This window comes from Acromyrmex echinatior, chromosome 1 (assembly GCF_024713525.1).
Source record: "Acromyrmex echinatior isolate Ae372 chromosome 1, ASM2471352v2, whole genome shotgun sequence".
Classification (NCBI taxonomy): domain Eukaryota; kingdom Metazoa; phylum Arthropoda; class Insecta; order Hymenoptera; family Formicidae; genus Acromyrmex; species Acromyrmex echinatior.
The window spans coordinates 25,940,868-25,966,892 of NC_141852.1; the positions used below are offsets into that span (position 1 = coordinate 25,940,868).

The window sequence follows — 26,025 nt, forward strand, 5'->3', positions numbered from 1 at the left end:
TTTAAGCTATATCTTTGACTATATATTAATAAAACTTTTATAAAAATATATTTTAAACTCTGACATTCACTTCGCAAGACAGAACAATGCTTCTTTTTGCTAAATTCGTTCGTTTCATACAAAAACACCTCGAATGAGCCTAGTTTTATCGAGATTAGACGTGAGGGAATTAAACTTATAACATTTACCACTGAGAAATCTTTCTAAAAAAATGAAATATTGAGTAAGTACTAAGTACTATAAGAGTCGTCACTAAATGAATCATATAGCCCCATGCTGTGGTTAGCCTAAACCCTAAACTATCCGTTTTTTAAAAACGTTAATAGTATACGATAAAAAGAAGATAGATAAATAATAAAAATCTGTTAGACTTTAAACTTTATTGAATAAGAACTACACTTACTCTCTAAATAGAAATCAAATATCTCAGGCAATCATATACGATTGTAAAACAAAATGTTTGAGAATAAAAATATTTAATTAAGTGTACGATTTTTTAAAATTGTTGCGTAACTTCTATCATAAATATATTCGCAACGATCGATGTTATAGCAGACTGAGCGGCAGTCGCTGTTGCGTGCTCAGACACGTTTAGGCGTGTTTCGCGTGTTTTGTTTTTAAAGTAGTCTCGATTATTTTCTCTCTTATCCCTATAGTTTACTGACTCCTCTACACTATGCAACTTCAATCTTTAATGCAATTTCAAAAGTTAACTTATCCAAATTACTTGTTGGCCGTGCCTGCGCTATAGGCGATTTTACGAAAAGTATCAAGAAACGAATATGGCAAGTTTTACAAACACGCATGAATTTTTTCAACGAATTTTTTTACTGTTAAGAAAATTTACGGAAAAAATTGGAAAAATTCAGTTTTTTCCGGTTCTTTAATATTATAGTAAATTGAACTGATAATATGTATAGATATTAAGGCTTGATTGTACTAATGATGTCATATATATGCACAAAACTTTGTATATTTAGTTTATCTTAATAACACAAAATTAATGTTTCTTAAGTTCGACAAGGACAACTTTCTCTGTCTCTGTTTCTCTTTCACTTTAAAACGAAACAGAAAGAATTTTAAGTCTTGCTTAACGTCAAAGTAACGTTGGTGTAATTGGGCCTAAGTATTAATTTTATGTTATTGAGATAAAATAAATATACAAGGTTTTGTGTGTGTGTGTGTGTGTGTGTGTGTGTGTGTGTGTGTGTGTGTGTGTGTGTGTGTGTGTGTGTGTATATATATATACCTTATTGCGTTCCGTTCCAGAATATCAAAGGAGATCGTATTGCATATGAGATATTTCTTCTTTCAATAAAATTAGTAAGTATTTTATTCTTAATTTTTTTTAAGATTTCCTTTATTTTTCATATATTTTTGTACATATACTTGTCTTAATGTTTTTAAAAAATTATATTTCTGACACATTGAATAACTAGATCAAATAAAATTACATAACTCATTTAAAAAAATATGTTATGTTTTTAAAAAATTGTATTTCTAACATATTGAATAACTGCATCAAATAAAACTCATTTCAAAGAATGTGTTATATTTAAAAACAATTATATTTCTGACATATTGAATAACTAGATCAGAAATAAAATTCATTTTAAAAAATGTGTTTAAATAAAAAATCTTAAAATATAAGAAGTGTAAGGCTCGAGTGATATACAATCATCAAAGTGAAAAAAAAGTCTATAAGAGCTAGACACAAGTTATTCGTGTGTAAAAGCTGTAATGTTTATTAATAAAAATTTAGACGTTTCGATCACATAAGTTTGGTCGTCTTCAGTAATTGACGCAATATAAATATGACGCTGAAACTAGCCGCCTTTTCGTGTAGCTCAGGGACGAATAATGCTCGGAGCCCCGAGGAACGAAACAGTCGAAATGCGATAAATAGAAGTATGGATAATAAAATACAAACGTAATTCCAATACGATACTGCGTAATAATGATTAAAATTGCAATAAAAAAATTCTTATAAATAATTCGAAAATTCACAAAATATATGATTCTTTTATACTATTATATATAAAATTCTGGCAAGGGGTAGATTTTTTAAACATTTAAAAAATCACTAAAACGTAGTATATTCATTGCCGAAGAAATTAGTCATTATTAAATTACCGCACATACCGATTAATTTGTTTAAATAATTGTTAAACTCGAGAGTCGGCCTATATTCGCTACTTCTTCGACTGTAACAAATTCCAGTAAGGAACGCTAAGTTTTAAAAATCACTAAAACGTATAATATGTAGTATATTCATCCCCGTTGTTAAACCCAAGAGTCGGCCGATATTCGCTACTTCTTCGGGGATGAATGTACTACATTTTAATGATTGTGAACATATCTATGATAGAAGTTACGCTACAATTTAAAAAAATTGTAATAAGTGCTATGTATATATACTATAAAATATAAAAAATTATTTGCTTAGTAAGATTTAAAAGTTCTTAGACTAGTCTAAAAGACTTAACATAGTCACTATCTTTGCACATTACCTTTATGTGACAATTACTAAAATATTTTTCTGATAATATACATACAATATGACAATATTCAGATTATGTATAAGGTGTAAATGAAACTCAACAGTGATGTAAAAATTTCATTATGTTAATATTTGCGGATATACGAAATAGGCTATATGTTCAAATTATATTATTTTACAATCTTGGAAAAATTTTATAATAGAAAAAAATTTTTAATTTCCAATTAGAAATTAAAAATATATTCTTTGCTTCCGCTAGATTATATTTATCATTTTGAATCTTTATCTTTTGATCAATTTTTTGTATTTTTCATTTAACAGATAGAAGGACTTTTCATATACAAAATAAATAACAATATATAAAAGACAAAGTAAAAATCAAACTTACTTTGCTCTTTATTTATTGTTATTTATTTTTGTATTTTGAAACCAAGAAAAATTTTTTAAATAACTTATTTTAAATAAATATCAGTAGAAAAATGTTTCATCATATCATATTAAATCATATTTATAAAATGTTTTTGTGCAGGTAAAATATTTAGATCAAGATCAAGACTATTTAGATCAAGACTAAACGATCAGATTTATATCTTTTCCGAGATATCTACAAACAGAAAAAATAAAACCTTCTGATAGATTATTATCAATTATTATCAATTTCTCAAATAAAATTATCTGCATTTTCTATAAATTCTTTCTATAAATTTACGAGAATCCATCACATAGTTGTAGTTTTCTTAAAGTTAGGTGCATTTGGAGTCTTGAAAATTTTCGGTATCTAATTTATTGTTAATATTATTTTACTTGAATAAAATTTTGTACGTATTGATGCTAATTACATTGAAAAATATACTACAGTTTTCTTTTAATATTGTTCATCGTATTATACATTCAATTATTATTAATCTAATGCAATCAGATACTGTTAATTTACTTTTTTTTAAATATTTGCAGCGCAAATTTCTTCATTACAATGAAGTACTTGATATTCGCTTTAATGGTTTTTACGGTCGCTATCAATAGCATAACAACTGCTCCTAATTCTATGGATTCTTGCTTTGACTTGGCACAATTCGTAAGTATAATAGAAAGTAATTGTATTATTTGATTGCTTTTATACGAAAATGCGTGTACATATATTTTTATAATTTCAGTTATTTTGAATTTTTTGTCATTTTAGCTATTTATACAACAATATAATATTGCATCAACGTATATATTTATAATACAATATGTACATTTACACGCAAGATTTTGTTACATAGCCAGAGAAATGATTATCAACATCGAATGAACGTCGATTCGACATTGAATTGATGATTTCGACGTTGATTCGACATCGAATTGACGGTCATTTTTCACTGGATAACACTTTATTATAATTGTAGTGTAGTGTGTAATGTCCGAGCAATGCTGACCTGGTTTACAGTGCTCGTCGTATGCAGCTAAATGTATTCCTATATATATATATAATTGAGTGATTATAGATGGGCCATTCCTTCCAATAAATTGAAACAAAGGAGGTTCAATTTTAATATTGACGATACTAAAAAAAAAAAAAGAAGTAAAAACGTATAATACACTTTGAACGAATATACTATATACGTTTTTGTGTTTTACAAGATAAATAATTACATATATACATATACGTTCATTAATGCGCTATATTCTTAACATAATTTATTATTTAGTAATTTGTTTCATTAGCCAAATTGTATATTTATTATGATTATACTTATACTGCATTTTTGCTAGTTGTAATGTTTTATTGATCAATAAATTAAGTAAATTTATGTACACAGTTAAATTATTATATATGTATATATATATATATATATATATAAAGATCATATAAGAATAAGAAATATTATAATAAAAAATAATTAGTTATATCATTCAAAAATATCGTAATATTGCAAATTTTCCTATATTTCATGCATGATCTTTTTTGACGTTAGTGAAAATATCATGTCTAGAATGTAACACATTTCTGTTACACCTTAATGAAGGAAGATGCACGATCAGGTCGTCGTCCCGCAAAATCATTTCCGCAAATAGTACGTTTGATCATTATTCAGTTGCGCGTCATTTTCGTAATGAACGACCAAATTTATCGATGAGCGATGGCCGTTGGCTCATCGGTGATAATAGCGTGGCACCAGCACCTCGCACCAGCGTCCACGACGCAGGGTGGAACGAATAAAAAGAAGCGAGCCCGTCAAAAGAAGAGAAGAGAACAGGAGGTGAGAACGAGGGCAACGTTGTTGGAGGGCGAGGAGTAAAGGACGAGCAGTGCTGCTAAGTCGAATGTCGAGTGATGCCAAAGTTAAATATAAATGCGGTCCGCGAGAGAGAGAGAAAGAGAGAGAGAGAGAGAGAGAGAGAGAGAGAGAGAGAGAGAGAGAGAGAGAGAGAGCGTCGCGACGCCCATCCTGGATCGATGATCCAGCGCCGGGACCAGTCTCTCTGTGGTTCGCGTCGCGAGATCCGGCATAGAAATTGTCCTCTCCTCCTTTCTTTTTTTCTCTTTTCTTTCACCGTTTTATCTCGATCTATAACCAATCGATCAAATTTCTCGCTTGATGATCAGTCCTTGATCGCAAATTTCGTAGTGAATCCCCAACGATTGCGGAGCAACAAAGTGTGTTTTTCAGAGTAGAATTTAATTTCAATTGATGAGAATCAATCGGTCATTGAGATCGTCAGTTGAAACGCATCAAGAACTTGCTGGAATTGCCGGTAATTTGTGTTACGTGTACCCAAGATATTACGTGTACCTCAATCATAATTTTTGTACTACTTTATTTATAGTGTTGAAAGTCCGATTTTTGGAGTTGCAGGAAATTACAAAATTTAAAATTAAGATTTTCGACAAATTAAGCAAGTAAAATAAAGAATTTATATTGTTAAAATTATGATTATGAGTTTTGGAATGTTCTGTGTATTTGCAATTCGCGTGGGTGGTTGCTTGCTTGAGCACGTGATGGTTTACATATGATTGCGTAATTCATAAATTTTATTAATCATCATATCGTAGTAATTTTAATCTAATTCATTACTTACGATATTTTGTTTGTGTTCTATTATGATAGACGTTAATAAAATAAGTAATGTGTCCATTTTCACGTCATATGCATTATTAAATTGATATAAAAAGTTTACATGAAAATTTGCTAAACAAAGTTGAAAGTGAAATTACATATATATTGAGAGTAATTTTCAATAGCTTCAATACATTTTTTTTATCAAGAACATTTTTCAATTTCTTTCTTAAAAAATTTCGGATTATTAGCTTCATCTAAGAACTTAAACAGATAATCTATAACGATTTATACATGCATAGTCAAGTTTAACGAATCGACTTGAGATGCTCTCGAAAAGAGCAATGAAGAAACAAGTGCAATGAATAAACCTGATATGCATCAAAGATGAGTCATTGCAAAGCTTGTTTAACAGTACGTAGAATCAAACATTTATAGTATGGTCGCTGATGTCAGAGTTGATAAGGGTGAGAACCAATAATAATTACTTGACTGACAAATCAGACAATTCCGTCAGCCACATTCATTCCGAACGCCAACTATTTCTGATCATCAATTCAGCAGAGAGATCTTATTTTTGGACGCAGCATCCGAGGTCCAGGATCCAGTATGTTGCTAATATTCGACTGTCCGTTGATCCGTCCTCGCACTAAATTTTCCAGCAATCTGACTGAGATCTCCCTGGCTTTCGTTTTGCCTTGCGTGACCGAGATTAAGATCTCGTTGTTTTAAACAGCGAGCAAAACGCTGCTATCACGATTCTAACATTAACGATTATAATTCTATCGATTAGAAAGATTTGGATCGATCACAAATTACTTTAGCTATATTCCTTTTACCATATTCTTTAAAATTAATGCTTCAATTATTTACTATTCTGTTAGTTCTTTATATTTTACATTGCTAATACATATCTTAGAATTATGACAGAGAGACATATGTTATGCACGCACATATATAGATGAGATACAAACCGAGTGTCATAGAAAAGAATGAATGTCCCAGATTCTCATAAACTTTCAAAGAACAGTATAAATTACTGTTAAATTACAAACTAGCACTACGCTTTTGTTACAAGATTTAGACAATGGAAACATGCTTCTTTGGAGTCTCAAGTTCGTCATATTTTACATTCTAGTTTAATACATGCTAATTACGTTCTTGGAATATAACCAGTTGAAAATCATTCTCGAACGACAGCAGATCGCGAAAGAGTTGTGACACCTTTCAAGATTTACTTACGAGATCGGCCATTATATCGGCGAGATATATTTTCGGGATTAACGATTGTTCGCACTCCACGTGTGTGGTCAAACCGACGCGACCGCGATCGGCGATTACAGCTGTTAATATCCGTGTCAGTTTCCGAAATATCTGACGCAGTCATTGCGAATATACCTGGCCGGCTCGTCGGGCGTGTATGAACGCCGGTGCTGATCGAAAATAGAAATAGCGCTATATTTAGCCGGCCTACACTCGGTGTCTAGCTAAAAAGCTTAAGACTTTTCGTCTACACGCGTTAGGAGCACATAGATTTCCTCTTTCGACTATTATGGCACGTAAATGATTTGGCGAAACAATGGAAGGAGGCTGAGAAATACCTCTCGTTGCCAGTGTATGTGTCGTTAGAAACATACATGCAAAGGACGATTCGAAAATCTTAACATTGTTATTCGATCTGATAATAATAAAAATAATAATTGTACAGGAAAAACCATTTTTTTAAATTCCTTTCAAAAAATATATACGTGCAAATATGAAAACGGTAATTGTGATCGAGAAGAACATGACGAATTCGATGTGTCTGGCCGAAATTGAATAGATATAGACTGCTGTTCCAGTTGCCAAGATTTTTGGTATCAACGAACTCTACGACCGAAATCTGTCGAAATGTTTCTCGGTACTTTCGAAAATATAGAGCGCCTATTAGAATATACTTATTATTATAACTGACAGATATTTTCGAAATTAACTTAATTATATTAACTTAATTAATTAACTTAATATCTAAATTACGTTAATTAGTTGAAATATATCTGATTATCTTATTTGGTTGACGCCGTGACTTCTGTTTATTATATATCACTCTCGTTATTCGTTTGCTCGCGTGCCTACATTCTCTCTGACATTTTGATAATTAACGTAGATACCTTCTTTCTATTAGTGTGCAAGAGTTCATAGGTACATACGTACTCACCTATTTCGAGAAACTTTTGGCCATGTGCCATGTCGAATAGCCGACGCTATTATGCGACCCAAAGTCCATTTAGTTTCTTAAAGTTCATTTGTGGACGTTTTGTTTTCCTAAAAATGATTACTGTCAATCAAACGTCAGACTGTGTCTCGTTCTAAAATGCAATTCTAAATGTTTGTATTCTATATTCCGCTACTTTATTAATATAGGGCGTGAAACTTTATTGACAAATATATCTAAAATCAGTCAAGTAATAATTAATTATATTTCTAATTTTTTTGATCAAATCGATCAAAATTAGGATTATCTTAGCTTATAAAATCGACGCATGATGATAACGTGGCAATATTATCATTTATTTAATGTAAATGTCATGTCTATAAAAAGGATGATTTTGCTGGAGCATCTAAAAATTTAGCTAAATACAGATCTGAAAATACTTTCATTGGACCATCAACATAATTATGTAAAATACTCAATACTGATTGCTAGAATGTTAAAACTTTTTGCAACATTGCTCATCATGCTTGACATTCTGGCGTAATTATTTTGATGGTCCAATAAAATTATTTTCAGATCTATATAGATCTAAGCTTTTAGACACTTTAGCAAAATTGTTCTTTCCACGATAGACAAAATTAGCAATAAACATACATAAGCGATTGTTGCTAATAAAAAATGTAATTAATACGAATTGCATTATAGAACTGAAAACAACTGAGAGCACGATTCTATTGTTATTTGATGTTCAGATAATTAGAGACCAAATGAATCACTATCTTACTTATAGCGATGCTAGCCTATAAACGAGGTGATACGGCGAGCAGTTGAAGTGATCCAAAATGTCGCAACAGCATCCGTCGAGGCCACCCGGAGGAGGTCATGTGCCTCCGGGTAGCTGGTCAGGACGATCTAATGCGCCGAGGGCACCGAGTCCCTTCAGGCCCGCTTCGCCATACACACCTTCGTCATCGCCATATCCGCAAGGACGAATCCGCGGGCCTCCGACTCCAGTCCATCCAGCTCATCCTATGTCACCACTTGTCTATCCCGGAATAATGATGCATCCGATGAGTCCGGTACCGATCGGAATGCCAATCTCACCCGGGATGTCGCCCGTCTTCGGCTGCCCGACTTCTGGTTACATCCAGTGCCCAAGGCCACGGTGGCCTTCGCCGATTCCTACGGGTAGTCAAGCGCCAAGGCCATTCATACCGACGCAGGTATGTGTTGTTGTAGCACGAAGGATGACAGATCGATAGTAATGTGTCGTAGACACATTGTGTATGTCCACATTGCGTGTTGCAGTACTCGAAAGGTTATTTAGACTCGAGTGTCTATAATCCAAATTATAATACAAATAATCATGTTAGCGCAAAAGATGAGATATAATAGATTAAAAATACACATTTGGAAGTCATTCTTAATAATTAAAATATTCACAAATAAGTGTTTTAAAGAATTTCCTCTTTGTTCTCCTTCTTTAAAAAAAAAAATAAAACTTTATTTAAAGTAAAATTTAATAAAAAAATAGTTAATAGCTCCTTGTCAAGGTTTTTGACACATTTCAACATGTACAGCAAAAACTCAGTATGTCAACGCAAGACTTGCTAAAATGTATTTTTTCTCAACTTGCAGAGCACTTCTTTCAGAAGCGATTCGGCATCACCGATACCATGCGCTCCACCGGAATATCTCATAGCACCCTACAGACCAGGGGGTTACGAGTACGTTGGTGTACCCTTAGATCATACGCAGACGGACGAAGAAAGTAGCGGTCCCAGCACAGCCGAGATCATCGCTAGTCAGAGTCAAGATTACGTGGATGAAAAACTCGCCGAGTACCAAGCTACCATTCAACAATTGCAAGGTGAGTTTTATGAAGCCGAAGAAATCGATTCGTTTTGCAATGAAATCGTATTGGTCACGTCACAGGACGCCCAATGTATTACCATTAAATCCTTACTCACATTCTCCTATAAAACCCTTAATTAGACTATCTCGCGATTGAAATCATAAAGCATTGATGTTGCTGACGCAAATTTCGACTATGGGGATGTAAATGTTAAGATTCTGTATCGTGTCTATGAACATGTCAGAAGAAAACCGTAAAATTCTTGTCGATTTCCATTATTAGAAATATCATTAGAAATTTATTTCTTCTAATTTTCTTGCGTTTTATTAATCAAGCTAACATTGATTGCGGAAATTTTGCGGAAATTAATGTATTAAATTTCACGCGAATGAAACATGTGCTTCCTTAGTATTTTGAAAATAATAAAGTCAATATCTTTCATCATAAATAAGATTAAAATTATGATGAGAGATATTGACTTTATTATTTTATAACTGTAAGTCATACTAGTCATTTTAGAAACAAAAATATATATCTACAGGGTTTCTCGCAATTATTGACAAAGCGCTCTTGTGTAGATAAAAGTGATAGAATGGACTAAAATAAATCAAAAAGTTCTCTTTTTGTAATTTTCGCAATAATTAACACGATATTAATTACTAAAAATCGCTGAATATCTGAAATAATTTTTTATTCAAGTACTATCAACTTTACTGAAAAAACAACAGGAAATAAAAATTGTTTACAATATTAAGAAATTAAAAATTGTTTATTTTCTTCTCACTGAGCTTTAAGAAATTTTTTAGAATTTTTTATCAATTTTTTAATACTACATTTTCTTATATTGGCAATCGATGAGAAAATGCGGTACTGAAAAATTCTGAAAAAATTCTCAGAACTCTATGAGAAAAAAATAAACAATTTTTGTCACTTGTTATTTTTCTGTAAAATTTGTAATACTTGAGTAAAAAATTATTGAAAATCAATATTCGGCAATTTTTAGTAATTAATATCTTCTTAACTATCAAACAAAAATTGCAAAATAGACTTTCCGACTCAATTTAGTCTGCTCTATCCACACAAAAACGCTATGTCAACAATTGCGGGACACCCGGTATATGTACTTGTACAGAAGATCTGGAAATCAGATTTCCTTGTTTGCAGATCTGAATTGATCGCAAAAAATGTAGAAGGAAGACACATCGTTACTTGTGATATGTGCATTTGCAGGATCGTAATTCGTCTATGCTTCTTGCGCAACGGACCGCGATGTCGCGTCGTGCGTCTCGCATACTCGTCGAATCGAACTGTGTGGTGCAGGAAAATAGGATAGAATCCGCGAAGACGTGAACGAGTTATAAATAGACATGACGAACACCTGCCGCGCCATTCGCAATCGTTACGTTCGCTTTTCCTGTCAGCGACACTTCGCTGTCGGCCCTGGTTGGACGAATCACCTCGTTAGATTGATAACACAATGTTCAAAGTTCTCGATTCATACATACAAAATGTCCCAGAAACGCTTCGACCTGGTCGGTTTAAATATATCATTAAATTTCTTCTAGAAAACATTTGATAAAAAAAGTTCTATTTTAAAGAAATTTAATTATTCTTTATGTAAGGTTGATGATATTTTATATATTTAAAGTGCTATTTAAATTCTTTACTATCAAGTTTCAAAATGTTTTGACGAAATGATGTCAATTGGAATTTGGGTATTAATAGATCGTAACACGCTCATTAAAATTTGTAGCGCGTGCTTCATGCGTGCTTAATAAATCTCGTGGCTTATGTGAACGAATTCATGACTCAGGGAGATAAATGTGTATGAAATTGACATCTCGCTGGCCAATTAAATTCAGCGCCAGGTTACTTGATGTACAAGTTGATGATCGCACACTGGATATCGCGTGCCCGATTAAGATGCGAGATGCTCTGTAATTGTGCGGACCGCTTTGCCGAAGATTGCAACATGTCAGAACGACGCTTGCGAATGAAGCTGATGAGTTATTCGTGACATTAATGATGTTAAGGAAATCGTACTACTATTACATCGATTATTAGCAAAAAGGATTGCTTGCTAGATGTAGCATGACTATGGACAATTACATGATAATTTTCCGCAAAATAATCAGACAATCATATAATTATCGCTCATACGCACTTAGTTGCTTTAATGTGACGTAACTGCGCGCGTGATGCAATTTGATTATTTCTATATTTACATTATACGTATTAATAAGGTACATTTACAATGGATTATACTACACGCGGAAAAAACTTTCGCTAAAGTATTTAAAAATTTAATTAGACCACAGGTCTGAAAGTAATTTTATTAGATTATCAAAATAATTACGTAGAAATAGTATAAAGAGCAATGCTGCAAAAAGCATTTTGTTAATCGATTTGAGCGACCTAGATAGTTATTTCGATGATCCAAATGATTTTTAATTTGTATTTAGTTAAATTTTTTAAATACTTTGTTGTAAAATCATCCTATTCCTGTATGATTTAAATTTTTGAATTCCTTCTGAGATTTATAGATTGTTGGTGCAACTTCCAATATATGTTTTTATCTCTTAAAACCTTTAATCTTCTTTTTCTTCCGCAACGTCAAACGGACTTACACTATTCTAATTTCGTCACCTGATACTGATATTTATCTCACTATATTTTAACACTCAGACGTAGTAAGGATTAACATACAAGATTCTATAGGAAAAATAACTAAAGCCCTTAATGAACTTCTGTCACTTTCCTCTAGTAGTAATTCTTTCAATTTCTTGTTCTCTGCAATCTTAAATTTGTAAGAGATAATCTTATAAAATATATATATTATATTTTCAAAAAAAAAACTTCTACACATTTATTATCATAGGGCTCCTTATTCTCTATGTATCATATCAAATCCACATACCACAATAATGCTTTATAACCGCATAATCATTGATTAATTTGAGTCGAAGTTTCCCCTCGTGAGAGAGGCAGCACCTGAAGCGACCGCATTGACGGTCGACGAGCTAGTCGACCTGCCGGCTGGCATTGTAAATAGTTGAGCGGGCTAAAAGAGTTAAGAAAGAGGCAGGATAGAAGGATTAATAACGGGGGAAAGGACCCTGGGACCGCGAGTTTTTCTTCGGAGAGGGTCCGCGGTCGAGTTTGTCTTTGGTACCGGCATTGCTTATTGTCCCGTCGCGTCATCATTGTCGAGCAAGTGGGAATGGCGGCGGTACGAGGTGGAGGAGACCAAAGGAGGAGGTCTCGACAGGCCGGTAGTATCGAACCGGCGCCCGTCGCGCACGGCCATACCGTATACATTCCGTATTCGTACATTCCATGCGCGCGCCTCCAACGCAAACTATACGTAGGTGCGCACTCCGCTATTATGGGTACTGACAGAAAATCAGCCCAAGATATACTCGTAAGCAGGGTTAAAGTTTACCGATTCGATTGATAGGACGACTAGACGCGTCTGTAAATACTCGTACGCTCTTGACAGTCATTAAAACGAAGCAGGTGACGCGAATGCGGCATATGTAACCTAGTGTAAGGGGTGTGGTGTCGGGAGAACAGGTGTTGAAGAGTCTTCTCGGGCATAAAATTAGGACGAGGGAAGGGAAGAAAGAAGAACCGGATCTGTGGACTCAATGAACGTGACATGTCGGTTAATGATTCTTGAGAAAAAACAATGAGATAAAAAAACACGAATATGTCGCGGACAACACCACCCAAAGGTAGTCCAACACCGCCGAGGGTAGACAGCCCCGGCGGTGGCGGCGCCGATGGTAGCGGTAGTCCGAGAACGCCACGTGGTACCCGGCTGAGGGACCGGGTGAGTTTTTTCGAACAGGTCTGGTCGACTGGACGTAGTCCCAGCACCGAGGATCTCCTGGAAGACTCGGACACGCGCAGACCTATCCGGTCTCCGACACACCGGCGACCGTCTTCCAGAACAAGTGATTCTTCGTTCGAGGAAAGTTTCGAGCGATTGGTGGAGGAAGGCGAGCTGAACGGCGCTAAGGTCGTGAAGTTTGAAAAAATTACCGTGAGGAAGAGCGTACGTGCGATCAGTTCGGGTAGCACTAATGGCGACCCTGCGGTTGTTCAGCAGCGTGTCTTGACAGAATCAAGCAGAACTCCTAGCGAGGAGCACATCCTCGAAGACTCGGCCTATCAGAGTCATAGTCATGGCGTGCAGAGTCACGGCAGCAAGTCCAGCTCGGTCACCTCTTTCACGAGGTTCCCCTCAGAAGAGAGTCTATTGCAGAGAAGAAGCAGCAGTCCTCGAGTCCAGCAATTGGGCGCGGACGAACGGCCGCCAGCGGAGTGGTACGCCGAATATCGCAATCAGAGCTTCCAGAATGTCGCCGCGAGAATCGAGTACGTGCGCAGCAGAAGCGAATATGACGCACACATCGCCGAGATCAAAGGTACAGGTGTCACTTGACCTGCAGAAAACAAGTATCTCGGCCTGCTGTCGATTCTCTTGTTATCTTTCTCATCATCTCGATACTTCCGACGTTCGTACTGTTTGGCGAGACTCGCTTGCAACATTCTCATCAATTAGCGGAAATTCTCGTACACTCGAGTATATGATATTCACAATAAAAAGAATATTCTTCAGACAGTTGTTGATAGATTCAATAATTGCAATTATCGATATATGATTAGCGATATTCGAAGGGAGATCTCGGTGTAGAATTATTTAGCGCGTTACGGATTTATTTAATCTCAATCAGCGATTTCATCACGCATTGCGATACATTAATTTTAACTGACAACAAAGTGTATTTTGCAAGTCTCGCAACTCTTAAAACATCTGTAGAATCAAACTCATTTAATTTTTTTAAATTGTCTGGTCTTTAAAATTTTTTAATTTACAAACGCTGTGCAGTTATTGAAGTTTAATCGTATGATAATCTTTGTGTCGCTGATACAAAAATAATCGTAGAACAAAGATATCTTTTTCTGCAAAATAAAATGCAAACTGTTTAGAGAAATAATCTCTTTTACATCTATCGAATAGATGGATTAAAAAATCCCCATAATAGATTAATTTATGGGACCATTGCGTAACTTTGCCATTCATATGCTTTAACGACAGCTGCATATAAAACGTAATGCGCCTCGTAATTTGTGTTCGTAACGTGGTATAATACTGAATGATGACGATAGGAACCTCAGTTCAAGGTTGTTTTTCTATCTCAGTCCACATCTTTTATCCATTCTCTTATTCTCCTAGAGTTCCTTTATGAGAGATACGAAGAGAAATTCTGCGACCATAATGTCATGTAATAAAATCGAATATATTCTTGATGTATCGATACAAAGATATAAGTGAATCTCAAGATCAAGTAATTACAGTTAAAGATGAGAATGCGATTCAAAGTATTTTTGCACGTTTGCCTTTTAAATTTTAAAATTTAATTTTAAAATTCTGTCGTCACGATTCCATCGGATGATGAATTAATCGAATGTGCCAAATTTTGAGGAGCAGGCTTCTTAGTGGCAGAATATATCACATCTACGCGCGTGTTCGAAATATACATATTCACGCGTGTATGCAGCGAAAGGTTGATTGTCCGTTGCGTTAATGACAGTAAAACGAGAACTTCTGCGGTCGGGTTCGTTCCATAGTACTCTCGCATGCTGCGATTTCTATAGTTTGCCTGACAGGCCACGTGCGCGTTCTACAACATGCGAGCTTACCTCATCGCTTATACGAACACCAATTGTCAAGCAATTAAGAAACAATTTCGCGTGCAAATATAGAGCCCCGGGACGTAATGAAGAGCGATATAATCGTATTAACAAGTCTCGATTTTAAATAATAAAAGTTCTAATTGTAGCAGAGTTCTTTGAGTTTTATCTTGAAATTCTTGTGATTCTATTTTGATCTGAAAGTTTCAATGTATCAAATTTTTTACAAAATGTTCATTAAAGAAGAAACCTACTTCACATTTGTTTCTCCAAAGTTCAAATTCGCTTCTACACAAAAATCTATTTCTATTTTTGAAGAATTTAATTACACTGAAAAAAAAAGTTGTTAACTTGACTAAATTAGTTTAGTTCATCTTTATTTCCTTCGTTGGAGAATGTATGTATTTAAATCAAGTATTATATATTTTTCATTTAAAACATACATTCTCCAACGAAAGAAATAAAGATTAACTAAACTAATTTAGTCAAGTCGATAACTTTTTTCTCAGTATAAGAAAACTAACAATACCACTGAGATACGCAATACTTATCACGCAATACTTTATCTTTACATAACATATGCAGATAAGCTACGTCACTTTTGTTTTCATCATGATTGTATTTATCAGGTTATTTATTAATATCATCTATATGATATTATATATCGATCAATGAATATTTGACACGCTAAGCTTCAAATTAAATGCCAAACGGCACCTTTCCATAAAGACTCATAGATATATTTGTACGTCTGATAAATCGCCCGAGTTATCGTATGAATGTCAAGGCCACACTTGGTTATCTCTCATCTCAGGGCTGGCTTTTCGATTGGTGCACTGAGTCGTTAAAACAGTTTTACTGGTCAAACGCGAAGTAGGTCAACGGTTGACGATCAGACTTACTTAGATCGGATTGTTGTCAGAAAAGAGGCTTCTTTACCATAACAATATAATAAGTTTTACATACCTGGATTCCAGCGCAATGATCAGAATAACCTTACATAATTGTCTAAATTGTTTAAAGGATTGTTTGCCGAAGAATTTTTTCGGAACTTTGAATATATGGAATATATATGTCTAAATTACTAATGCGATATCTCATTGTCAGCGATGACCATAGAAAGAAATAAATGTTTCGCAGAATTTACGTGCGACACAATAGATTTATACTAAAACTTTAATAATTTCACTTTTATCTCCTAGCGATGGATTCATCGGTTAGTTTTTAAGCGATGTTTATACAGTGATCATTAATTTAGTAGAACAAAACTTTAATAAAACGTTTGACTATGTAATAATTTTGCAAATCCGGCTAAAAGATAGTTATTATTGCAATTCTTGAATATATCAAGAAAAAGTAAAATAACTAATATAATTGATTAATATAATAATAGTTAATATAATTAATAGTTACTAGTTTTGTAACATAATGTTGGAAAATGTTTGAAAGATATAGATTAGAATTATATTACGGATATTGGTTTTATAGTTTTCATAATAATATTTGCATTATATATATATTTTTTTATAAGAAAAAGTAATGTGATTATAATGCTATAATTGATGACAATGAAAATTGTAAAATTGACACAAAAATATTATTAGCAACCAAGACTTACTTTGATTGAATTTAGTCTTCTTTGCTTATTTGTGTTGAAAATTTTTGTCAATTTTCATTTAAATGTTCATAATTAATATACCGTATATTTTACAATAATTATTCATTAAAATGTACTTTCTAACGATAATTATCGAACAATATTTTCTCGAAATGAAATATAGTTGATTATATCGACCTTCGCAAATGACATGATTTATATGTGATGACAATTCGTAACGATAAATTTTCATTTTTATTACATAAAAATTTTTTGCTCATTTTCTACCAATAGTTATAACTGATTTACTGAACATGAAAGCGATTTTTTAATTTCCGTTTTACGTTTGTATAGTCGATAAAATATCTCTTCAAGTTGATTTTACTACAGAATAGTTTTTTTTTTGTTGTTGAATCATGAACACATATAGAGAGACATCATTCTAATCTATGAAAATTTCCGCTGGTATCTATAGTATGGTATCTATAGTATGTTGAACAATATAAGTATAGCAAATGTTATAACGTAATATATACACGTATTTTGTCATATTATTGTGATTAGAATATCGTGATTACCGTAATTATTCTTAAACTTATCCATTTAACTCGAAATAGATTCAAATTTATGTCAAAGTTCTTTCTTTGTTTCCTCTTTTTAAACACTCATATGCATCAATTGTTGCTTATTTAAATTTAACGAGCCACCACAATTACACAATAAATCGTCGAAGTATTCTAATGAATTCGATTATACATATACACATATACATATATATATATATATATATATATATATATATACAGGGTTGGCCATATTCGACGGAAAGATGTTTTTTTTTTCAATCATGGGAAAAAACACATTTTTTGCTGTTCATTTTAAAAATCATTTAATAGGGTTCAAGGAGATTTCCGTCGAATATGGCCAACCCTGTATGTGTATATATATATATATATATATATATATATATATTATGTATGAATTCGGAATTCAATTATACGATAAATTACAATAAAAATAACATATACTACAAGTATAAAGTTAGGTAAGTAAGTAGGTAAGTAAGATTCGTTTGATCACCTCTCGCTCTTTCATAATTTATCCCGTTTCATTCGAGGAGACATCGTCTGATGTCTGACCTCATCCTCGAGAATTTGTCCCACTTTACTGATTCCCTTTCCTTCTCTCCCCTGAAAACCGGACATCTCAGATACTGTCTTACATAGCTGTCATAATATTGATCAGCGACTACAAATACGATCGTAAAATTATTCCATAGATACATATGTCTACTTACGTAACGAAAAAAATGAGAAATTCTTCGTTTTTAATTTCTTTTTTAATTTTTTTAAAAAGTAAATAAAAAATCTATCAATGAAATACATTACGAGATGCTCAAAGAAGATTACGTTACAACGAAATTCAAAATTGTTTTAATCGGAAACTAGCAAAAGTGTTAAGTGCTACAATATGATAGGCGTTTATTTCTTTTGTTTTGTTCTAACTCTGTAATTTATTCTAACTCTGTAACCATTTGAGAACTCTATGAATTCTGCAATATAGTAAGTTTGAGATGAATCTATTCATTCAGTTAATGTGTTAGTGACTATCCATGATACGATTCGCGAAATGACACGCGACTGTCTCTGATTGCTTTAAACGACCAACATTTATTTACGTTTTCTTTCTCGTGCGACCGGTTGAACCATCACGACAAGCAATGGTTAGCGTGGCAAACGTTGAAAGCGATCTGACCTCCGTGAGTTGATCGTTCTGGTTCAAAGTTTCCCTATCGATCTGTGCTATGTCGTTAATGTTTCTTCTATCGGCTGCGTAAAAATAAATCGATCGTAGCCGAGAACCGGCTGTATATAGCACAAACTTGCAAACAATAATTGAAGAAGTGAAAGTCAATTTTAGCAATGTCTGTAATATATTACTTAAATAAGGTGACTTATGACATATTATGTAAGAGTTTTATAATTATTTTTTAAATTATGTAAAATTATATACCTACAATTACTAAATTATATAGAATATTTTAATATGAATTTTATTTTTCGTAATAGATTTTGTAATAAATTTAAAATGTTTTTTAAATTAAAATTATAAATCCGGATTTTTTAATGCATCAATTTCTAAATCAATTAACATAATGAATTTATCGAATTATCCGATTATTCAAATTCGGTTATTCAAATTTGTGAATGTATTATTTTAGATTCAATTTACTATATAAATAATAAAAATGAAAAAAATAACAGTAAATCATAATATTGAATATTAAAATAAAGTTTCCTTAAAATTAATTTAAAAAGTGCTATTTGCAATCTATTTCATTTCTCGATTTATAAGTAAAAAGGCTTCAAAGTTTATTCAAGTTTGCTAGGAAATTTATCGTAAAATTGAGACACATTTTTAAGACAGTCCGCGTTCGTTCTGGTTCTTAACCCGTAAACTTTCGTCTAGCAAATACACAATGGGTGAGATTTCCTGTTGTTACGTGATTTTTATGACCACACAGTTACCTTCCGTGACACCGTATAATGAGACTCATTGGTCTCGCTTTAGCTTTTATCTATTTCTTTTTTCGGAGTTTCTCACAACACAAACACATGAACAAACGCACGAGTGCTCTACCATCCGGAAACGTCCGGAAACGTCACGAAAACAGAAGAAATCACGACATTTGATATACGGTCGGTTGAAATTAAACTTATATAATCGATATCTTGCATTTCTCTGCTTACAATAAAGATGCACTTTTTCTCTACATATGACATATAAAATAATATTCCAAGAATTGATAGAGAGAATAACACAAACTAAGCATTTAAAGAGATAAATTACAATAACATCTGTATTTTTATTTTTGTTATTTTTTAAAATGATTAAACAAATATATTATAAAACTGATTGTGAGCCAACTGCATGATTAAAATTATGTTGGCACAGTTTCATAATGGTATTTGTGTATATGATTATTATATTCTCAAAAACCAAACGTGATTTTTCTCAAACATATTTTATGATTCATATATAACAGCCAAGTTTATAAAAAACACAAAAAATGTTGATATACGAAATAACATTGAACAAGAATAAAAAAACACACAGGCAGAAAAAAACGGATAAAGATAGAAGAAAGGAAAAATTATGATATCGATTCCTGATGAATGTCATCTGATATCGATATCCCGTAATCAATATCTTTCGATTCCAGTAATTGAATCTGTTATTTCTTGAACAATTTTTAGTATCGATACAAGTAAAGATACATCGTATCGGTTGGTTGAGACGATTACGCAGGTAGCGGATTCTCATTCTCATAACACTGGTGACATAATCGCGGATCATGTCTCAGAATCCTAAACATTATTCTAGAAGATGAAAGTGGCTTGAATGTGCTTTACAGCATAATATTTTCACTCGTTTAAAACGGTATTTATTTTGGATGTTGTGGCGGACATAAACGTCCGATAAACATCATACAAAATTCACTTTACGCGGTGCAATTTCAGATATTTTCGAAAGCGAGAATATGTTTAGTGGACTTTTTCACGCGCATCACGCCTCGAACGGCTGAATTTAAAATTAGAAATGATACAAACGCGAGCTTCTTACAAACGGTTGAAATTTCACACTATATCAAATGATGTCGTATTGTAAAACAACTCGAATGAATCATACGAATGAAGATCAGTTCTTAACTTACTCTAATCATCCTGTTGTAATTATATTTGTGAGCCAGTATTATGTATGATTATAATATTATATTATAAAATTATATATACTTTAGTTATATCATTTTTCACCTTCATTTCAAAAATCTCAAATATTAGAATTATTGAACAAATAATTGTTATTTGAGGTAGTAATTTTTGAACTATTTTTGAAATATCGGCTATTACATATAAAATTATTTAAAACAGAAAAAAATAACAGTTGACATTTATCTATTTCTCTAAATTTCTTGAACACAATTCTTCAATAATACACATACACACACACACATACACACACACATATGTATATATGGATATATAAAATATTAACATGTTAATTTTGCTCGTTTATTAATCGTATTTAATTTGTTTTGCTGTGTCAAACAATCGATTCTATACATATAATTTGTTATAAAATATTATTTGAGTTTTTAGAAAATGTTAATTTGCTATAAAAAATTAGACATTAAAAACTGCTTGAAGGAAGGCCATTTATCATTACAATTATCTTATTCGTAATAAAAGTTTTTATAGTATATTATCTTTTAAAAAAATTAATTGGTCGCTAATAAAATCTGTGCTTTACACGATCTCATTTTTGACATTCAATGTAGCGCAGGCATGAAAGTGAACCCTCGAAAATTGTGTGTAATCAAATGCATCGCACTACATCTCACGTGTGTTTTGCCGAACGATTTACCGTAACCATGACACTCACGATGAATGATAATGAGAACGCGTGGGAATATCCTGCCTTTTCAATGTTACTGGACTGCACCATAACGCAATGTGGACTGTAACTTTCGCCTACGTCTCATGGTTATGATTAAACATCTATCGCGGATAAAGTAACGATAAAAACCGATGATAATAGTTTCTTACAGTTCCCCATATCGCGAAAGTTCAATAGGTCAATATTCCTCATCTAAGCCGCTAAAATATGTTAATAAATTCTATAAATTTTCCTTATTCCACAAGAACGTTCTAATAATTCTTGTATATTCGAGATTGTATCGCCTTTAGCGTATTCTTATCTTTACGTACGTGCTATATTCTCATTAATCTTATCGAAAAGAGAATTCACAACGTAATATAAAGAGCAAAAACTCGTGTAATATCTTCTCGAGAGCAGAATTCAACTTCAAATTTATTAAACTTGCACGCCTATATTTTCCAAGACAATTTTTATACCTACAGAAAAATTAACGCGCGAACTTATGTCAAGAAGTCCGATTTATGCAGCGTTTTCCGAATGTGAGATCAAACGAAAGAAGAAACTTCTGACGATTCTTTGATTCATAAATCAGAGGCACAACGTAGAATAAAGCAACGTGTTTTCGTTAATTACCGACAGTAATTTTTTTGTAGCAGACTGCACGTAACGTGTACACAAAACGACATAGCATTACGACACAAAGATATAATGTGCCGCGATGAGGCCATGTGAAAGATTCGATGAAAAGAAACATTGTTTCAAGGCAATGGTGTTGGTGTCTGCTGGTGACATCAAAGCCGTTTTATTTCGGGAACCGCAAATTTTTGCTTCCAGAAACCAATGTCATTTCGTGAGCGGATGTGTGTGTCGGCGAATAAAAAAATCTTAATAATATGTAATATCAAATATTATGGTCCGGGATATCTTTATTGAAAGATAAACATTAATGCCGGCCCGGCCGGCATTTTTTCATATGCGGAAATAAATAAATCATTAAAATAGAGAGATGCCAGAGAAATATGAGATATTTTTATCAAATTTTTTCAATTGCTCCAAAGAAAATAATAAAGAATATAATATAGCAGAAAAATACGTGAAAAGAATTCTTGCATTTTGTGAAGAGTTTATAAAGTCTCTATACAATGGACTTGTTTGTCGACTTGTATGATTAGTTTTCCTTCCTGCCGAATCGCGTTAAGGACGTGCATATCGCACAAATAATTTACGTGACAGTTTAATGTTCGCTTCGCGATCATGCGCCTGTGAATTTATACTAGTTGCATATTCATTATCGCGCGTGTGCCTTGTAGGGTGACGTATACGGCACCATAGCTGGTAAGATATAGTAAAGTGACGGCAGGTTTAAAAATAAAACGGCGCTAATGCGTTTCGCATAATCCTTATAATTGAACTCGACGATTCGCAAGTGCCCACAAGCAAACGTGAACGCTGTTCGATATGTTCTTCTTCAGCTCAGCATTCATCAAATATATATATAGATATCTGAATGAATAATTTATATCCGTTCTCTCAGAAACATATATCGTAATATTCCAGGTCTTTAATTTCACGAAAATGTATTCTCCTCAAATTAATCTACAGCGCAAAATTAATATTTAATTCTCGTTTCTTCTTTCAGACGAACAAGAACGTGTGCAAAAGAAAACCTTCATAAATTGGATCAATTCTCATCTGTCGAAGGTAAGTGTGTCAAGAAAAAATACTTTTGTCACCTTCAGAAAACGCAATGAAACTGATTTCATACATGGCAAATAGCATTTTGATATCGTGGCCCAAGTCGTGCTTCGCTTCACCGCCAGGTACTTGATATAATAATGATAATACAACGGCAGTTTGTGATGGGTTGACTCTCGTTTTTTTTCTCATTCGAAGTTACGTAATGCTCTCGATCCTTACGTGACGCATAATAAAACGTAACGCGGACTGCCTCTCGTATCGTGCTATCGAAACTTGAACGGCTGATCTAGCCCGTACCTGGCTCTTGAGTTTCGATGCTCCCCTACTTCCGCATCCTTCAGAACTTGCCTTACTGCAGAAACCCAACTCGTAACATGTATGCATCAAAGGCAACGAAGTTATTGAAGGCGAACACCTTGTTCGTCCTCGTACCAAATAGCTATTTCAGTAAAAAAAATTGTGTATCATCAAATAAAGAACAAGTAACATTGATCTACGCAGCACATCAATTCAAAAATTAAAGTGAAAACAGTAAAAGTTTATTATAGCACATTATTATTTTTTATAGCACAAACTGCAGTATACAAACTGCAGTCGGTGCTGAATTTATTTGAAAATTATATCATCTACGGACATTAAATATTCAAAATTAAATAATTAAAGTATTAAATAGTATTAAATATTATATATAAATTAAAAAATATTAAATTATAAGTATTTAATAAACTACGTATGTAACATTAAATTTTGTATACGCGGCAAATTTTATTAGACATAGCAATTTCATTAGATATATGTAATTTAATAATTAATATTTTTAAATTTACACAATGTTTTTCTTACTCATATGTTTGAAGAATATATAATCCATGGATTATACAGTTGGTAAATATTTGTTTTCTATAGAGAATTCCTCCGCTTCGTATCGATGATTTAATCGAGGATCTTAAAGACGGCACGCGTCTTCTCGCCTTACTCGAAGTTCTTTCAGGAGAGAAACTGGTAATGAAATATTTACGTTGACATTTCTAAACAAAAAAAAACATTAAAACCAGTTGTCTAAAACATGCGTGATCTTTCAGCCTGTAGAGAGAGGCCGTAATTTAAAGAGACCACATTTCTTGAGTAATGCCAATACTGCGTTGCAATTTTTACAAGGCAAGAAAGTGAGTATTTCTATTAATTTAATCGACAAGTTGAAGAAATCGATAGCCAATTTTTATATTTAATATTTTCACAGATCAAATTAGTGAATATAAATTCGTCTGATTTGGTCGACGGACGACCGCCGGTCGTATTGGGCCTAATATGGACTATCATTTTGTATTTCCAGGTATTATATCATTTGAATATTTTAGTTATATACTTAATGACAATTTTTATGCAAAAAAGCACCAGTATACTTAGTATGCGGTAGCTGCTTAAATATAGCGCTCGTATCACGTATCAAAGTACTTCAACAAATAGCAGCGGCACCACATTCTTATACGTCGCAACGAAGATTAATTTATATTTTTTCATTTTCTTGTTCAAGCTGTAATAATAGTAACTCATCTTACCAATTATAGTTGCAATTAAACAAAATTTAATTCTCTCTCTAAGATATATTAAAAATTACATAATTTTGTTTTAACAAAGTAAGTTTTAAATTATGTGAATTATGGTAAGAATTGAATAATTTTTCTACAAATTAAAGAGTCATGATTAAATGTCATCGAATAAATTAATCCTTGTTGTGAATAAAGTAAATTATGTCACTCTGCTAACCGTATGTATTCCAATAAACAAGCTACGATCGAAGGATCGCAAACGGGTGAGTAGTAAAAAAAGCAAGATTGTGAATGCGATGAATGATCTTGATCATTCTAAAAGAGTAAGACGGATTGCACCGGCATGATGTTGCGCAATCTATTAGTACGCACGCTAGATTATCTTTAGACTCGAGAAGGAGAGGAAACATCATACCAGTCCTCGGAATTTTTTTTTAGATCGAGGAGAATACTAGAGCCCTCGAATATCTTGGACAAACATGGGGCAGTCAGAGCAGCCTCGAAAGCCTTGGCACTCAAGGCTCGGCGGCAAGCGAAAGAAAACGCATCAGCAGCGAAAAGTGGAAGCAAAGTGCACGGAAAACCTTGCTTCAATGGGTCACCAACGCTTTGCCGAAGTCAGTACTCTGTTAAATTACTATTTGTGTAATAGATACAACTACATGAATTTTTGTTGTAATATTATGTCGGGGTCGATTCCTTAGGGATGTTGGTATTCAAGTTCGAGACTTTGGAGAAAGTTGGAGAGACGGAAATGCTTTCTTAGCCATTATCGATGCCATAAAGGCTAATTTAGTAAACATAGCAGCTATGAGAGAAGCGTCGAACAAAGCTCGGCTAGAAACAGCCTTCCAGGTTGCCGAGATCGAACTAGGTATTGCTCGATTGTTGGATCCTGAGGACGTGGACGTACCGCAACCCGACGAAAAATCAATTATGACATACGTTGCCCAATTTTTGCACAAATATCCAGAACCAGGAAACACAGCTCCTGATTCTTTCGCAGCTATACAAGAAGAATATGACAATCTTCTTAAATGGCTAAATGAGAGAGTCAGGCATCTCGAACAACTTGATAGAACAAATGCCTATCCACAAAGTTACCCGGTACTTTCATAATATCTCAACAGACATCTTTACATCATAAATCTTAATTTTAATATTTTAGTGAAATCATTTATGTAATTCCACTTTAATCATTAAAATTAATGTTTGGAAAACCGTAATATTTTGAGATTTAAAAAAAGATAAGAAAATAAAAATAAAAATATATTATTCTTTATATTCTTTTTAGGAATATACGCTGTTTAGAGCAGAGACTGATGAGAAATCAATTATATATAAAAAGATGCAAAGTTTGGTCGATACACCTAGTATGATAAGTATCACACGAGATTCTTGGAGACATATACAAATGTTGTGGCAACAAATGGAACTTTTTGTAGGTTCT

The 26,025-nt window shown here is 33.1% G+C and overlaps 2 protein-coding genes and 2 long non-coding RNA genes across 17 annotated transcripts in view; 3 read left to right on the forward strand and 1 right to left on the reverse strand.

Annotated features, from left to right (window-relative positions):
* LOC147911097 (uncharacterized) overlaps nt 1-26,025 on the reverse strand; it is a 49,233-nt gene that overhangs the window by 10,040 nt on the left and 13,168 nt on the right. The window contains exons 2-3 of one of the 3 annotated variants that reach the window (XR_015547378.1): nt 23,869-24,053; nt 23,323-23,464 (exon numbers count right to left, since the gene is read on the reverse strand). This is a non-coding gene — a long non-coding RNA (uncharacterized LOC147911097). The other 2 variants (XR_015547376.1, XR_015547379.1) reach the window with 2 other exon arrangements.
* LOC105144131 (uncharacterized) lies at nt 545-4,293 on the forward strand. Its single transcript, XR_845866.2, has 4 exons — nt 545-785; nt 1,270-1,323; nt 3,455-3,575; nt 3,681-4,293. It is a non-coding gene; the product is annotated as an uncharacterized LOC105144131 (long non-coding RNA).
* LOC105144218 (uncharacterized) lies at nt 8,578-9,072 on the forward strand. Its single transcript, XM_011052984.2, has one exon. The coding sequence runs from the start codon at nt 8,578-8,580 to the stop codon at nt 8,995-8,997; it is 420 nt and encodes a 139-aa protein (XP_011051286.2). The 3' UTR covers nt 8,998-9,072.
* Msp300 (Muscle-specific protein 300 kDa) overlaps nt 12,617-26,025 on the forward strand; it is a 93,795-nt gene continuing 80,386 nt past the window's right edge. For 8 of the 12 annotated variants that reach the window (XM_087412898.1, XM_087412910.1, XM_087412912.1 and 5 more), the window contains exons 1-9: nt 12,661-14,020; nt 22,967-23,028; nt 23,932-24,027; nt 24,108-24,191; nt 24,266-24,358; nt 24,815-24,838; nt 25,014-25,192; nt 25,280-25,682; nt 25,870-26,016. In XM_087412898.1, coding sequence (XP_087269024.1) covers nt 13,300-14,020; nt 22,967-23,028; nt 23,932-24,027; nt 24,108-24,191; nt 24,266-24,358; nt 24,815-24,838; nt 25,014-25,192; nt 25,280-25,682; nt 25,870-26,016 — 1,809 coding nt within the window. In that variant the 5' untranslated portion in view covers nt 12,661-13,299. Of the gene's footprint in view, nt 14,021-22,966; nt 23,029-23,931; nt 24,028-24,107; nt 24,192-24,265; nt 24,359-24,814; nt 24,839-25,013; nt 25,193-25,279; nt 25,683-25,869; nt 26,017-26,025 lie in introns of all 12 variants that reach the window. The other 4 variants (XM_087412903.1, XM_087412907.1, XM_087412921.1 and 1 more) reach the window with 2 other exon arrangements.

Excerpts from the sequence above, each read along its gene's own strand:
- LOC105144218 (XM_011052984.2), top strand. The coding sequence starts at position 8,578 with ATGTCGCAACAGCATCCGTCGAGGCCACCCGGAGGAGGTCATGTGCCT.